At 34.5% G+C, this 3290-nt stretch overlaps 1 protein-coding gene across 1 annotated transcript; it reads left to right on the forward strand.

Annotated features, from left to right (window-relative positions):
• The first annotated feature begins 2228 nt into the window (after window positions 1-2228).
• Window positions 2229-2726, forward strand: LOC108982422. The gene has a single exon (XM_018953798.1). It carries the CDS (start codon window positions 2229-2231, stop codon window positions 2724-2726), a length of 498 nt encoding a protein of 165 aa, XP_018809343.1.
• Window positions 2727-3290: the final 564 nt, after the last annotated feature.

Here is a 3290-nt window from a genome sequence, read left to right on the forward strand (position 1 = left end):
TTTCAGAGAGATCTGAAATATTTTTGATTTTGTAAATAAAAAAATCTTGTGAATTTGTTGATGAAACGAGATTTACGTTTAACATCTTATCTGTTATTTGGTATGATTTTTCTCACAATCTTTTTCGCAAGAAAACGAGAATTTTTCTTTTTTGTTTTTGGATGAAGGATAGGGATGAATTTTTCATCTGTTTGCATGCCGACTCACGGCGCTTGCAACGGATAGTCCTATCCGTTAGGCATGAAGTGGTGCCTTCTTTCCTGATAAACCATTTTAATTAATAGGAATGAAATGAAACAGTGCCTTTTCAAATCAAGCCTCTCAAGGCAGTTGCAGCGGCTTTTATTTGAAAAGATACGATTTTTTCTGGCTTGTATCTTGCGGTCCTATGGGGTAGGGATTTGATTCAATTGAATCCCTCAAACCAAATGACACGTATGGAAGCTTGACCACAGGATGGTTGAGTCTCAGTTAGTGAAAAGGTGATTTTCGTTTGTATAAAATAATAAAACATTTGGTCAAAAGGACAATGCAGAAAACGTCCTATTTAATTGTATTAATATATATATATATATGGGTGTGTGTGTTTCTTTGTCTAACCATTTGGTCAGCAAAATTATGGTTATTAATTTGTTTGGTTACTTTACACAAATCGAAGACTCATAATTAGATTTGTGTACAGAAACTAGTAATATATTTTGAATCATCTTGATGTTTGATTATTAGTTGATGTAATATCATCATAATTGAATACGTCATAGTCATGAATCAGTTTGTTATGGTGAATTTATTAAAAAAAAATTGCCATATTAGAGTATAAATATTATTGTGTATTAAGAATAGCCGCAGCATCTTAAGATACAATAAGATTTTAATATATTTGATTTTATGTTGTTATAATGGTATTTTATATTGCAATTAAATCATTATAGTAATTACTTGGCCCTACAGGGAGGTATTTATTAAAAAAAATGATGATTTAATTGGAATATGTAGGGTTGTTCACTGACCCAACCCGATCCAGGAAAACCAATTTCCGACCGGATCTGAATCTGTCTCATTACCAATAACCCGTTAACCGATTACCCATTAACTGATTACTCGATTTTTTTTTTTTTTAATTTGGGAGATTTCTCTCACTAACCCAATTCCAAATCACAATCAAACCCACGCGATAATCATCTTAAAATCGAAATCAGATGTAACCCGGATGCCAAATATGATATTAGCATTGAAAAAAACAGAGCACATTGACTAGACCCAGAAGAAAAACCTAGTAAAGCAAAATAAGAAAGGCTCTGATACAAAATGAAAGAAACAGGGAAGATGGTTATTGTACCATGATTCTCCCTTTTCTTGGGCTTGAATTCCCGGATAGTGATTTCTTGATTCTCGATCACCAGCTTGAAGTGTGCTCTGTTTCGTTCTTGAAACTTTCCTTCCCAAAATGCGTGTAAAAACAGAGAGAAACATAACTAATTTCATAAAGCAAGCCCGGCTGTGTTGAGAGAGAGAGAGAGAGAGAGAGTGGTAGATAACTGATGGTGTTTACACAGTAGAGAGAGAGACTCACAGAACTAAGAGAGATAGAGCTTAATATAAGAATCCTACACAATAGAGAGAGAGAGACTTACTTTCTAGAAGAATCCTGAAAGGTATAGCTCAATATAATAATATTCCTCAAGGGTCAAATGCCATATTTTATAATATTGTTAGAAGGACACTCACCAAAGCTAGCATTAATTCTGAGTTTAAAAATACTGTTCTATTCGAGCTCCACACGTACATACGTTCTGAATAAAAATTGGTTAAAATCGAGTAACGGATAATACCGTTTCCGATTTTAACCGTAAATGGGTAGGCTTTTCGGGTCGGGTTAATTTAAAAAACGGCTCGGGTCAGGCTTTCGGTTTTTTTTTTGTACAGCCCTAGGAATAAGATCGTGAAAAGGATATCAGGTAAAGGAGATTTCCTATACCCATAGGTGCGGGATCTTTTTTTCTTAAATATTTGTAAAACACTTTTCAAAACAAAAAAATAAATAAATATTTGTAAAACACTAGTCTTATTATAAAGAAAAATACAAGCAAATCTTATGCATATTGCAATCTTTACTCACAGGGAGATTTATATTTGTTTTTTGAATTAAACATTGGTCAATTCAAACTATAGTTATTGTTTGATTCAAAACATTGATATATGTTCTTGATTATGTTATTGCAGCTACTATGACTTCTTTTTTAAATAGTGAATCTTCTAATATTTCAATTCTAAATGGAGATAATTTTTCGGACTGGAAAGAAAATGTTCTTTCAACATTAGGGTTTATGAACTTGGACTTGGCACTTCGTGTGGATGAACCACCTATACCTACCGAATCAAGTTCATTGGTAGATAAAAGTACTTATGAAAGGTGGGAGCAGTCTAACCGATTAAGTCTAATGCTCATTAAGTCACATATGAGTAAGAGCATTAGAGGTTCAATCCCAGATTGTGATAAAGTCAAGGATTGCATAAAGGCTATTGAAGAGCAATTTGTTAGTTCTGATAAGGCATTGGCTAGCACCCTAATGAACAAATTATCAGTTATAAAGCATGGCAAATCCAGAAGCATGCATGAGCACATAATGGAAATAAGGGATATTGCAGCCAAACTAAGGTCTTTCGAGATTGAGATCTCAGATTCATTCCTTGTCCATTTCATACTCAACTCTCTTCCTACATAATATGGACAATTTAAGATTTCCTACAACACACATAAGAAAAAATGGTCCATTAATGAACTCTTAACCATGTGTGTACAAGAAGAAGATAGTTTGAAACATGAAAATATTGAAAGTGCTCATTTTGTTACTCATAGGAAGGGATAGTGGAAGAAAGGAAAAAGTGTCGGTGTTAATAAGTGGAAGAAGGATGGGAAAACGCTATTTAAACGCTATAGAGACAATGATACATGTTTCTTCTGCAAGAAAAAATGGCACAAAAAGAAGGATTGCATAAAGTATAAGTCATGGCTTGAGAAGAAATGTAATCTCAATTCTCTTGAGTGCTGTGAGTCCTATTTTGTAGACTCTCTAGGGTGTTCATCCGGGTTCCAACCCGGGAACCCGGGTAAACCCAGACCGGGACCCAGGTTTCAAACCCAGGCCAGAACCCGGACCGGATTGGTCCGGGTTAGACCCGGGCCAAAACCTGGTTGAACCCAGGTTTTTTAAAACTCGGATTCCGGGTTTCTGGTTGAACCAGTTTTTTTTTTTTTTTTTTAAATAGAAGTCTGTATTTAAAAGAAT

Source organism: Juglans regia, chromosome 10 (genome assembly GCF_001411555.2).
Source record: "Juglans regia cultivar Chandler chromosome 10, Walnut 2.0, whole genome shotgun sequence".
Classification (NCBI taxonomy): domain Eukaryota; kingdom Viridiplantae; phylum Streptophyta; class Magnoliopsida; order Fagales; family Juglandaceae; genus Juglans; species Juglans regia.

What these genes read in the sequence shown, in the direction of transcription:
- LOC108982422 (XM_018953798.1), top strand. Translation starts at nt 2,229, where the DNA reads ATGACTTCTTTTTTAAATAGTGAATCTTCTAATATTTCAATTCTAAAT.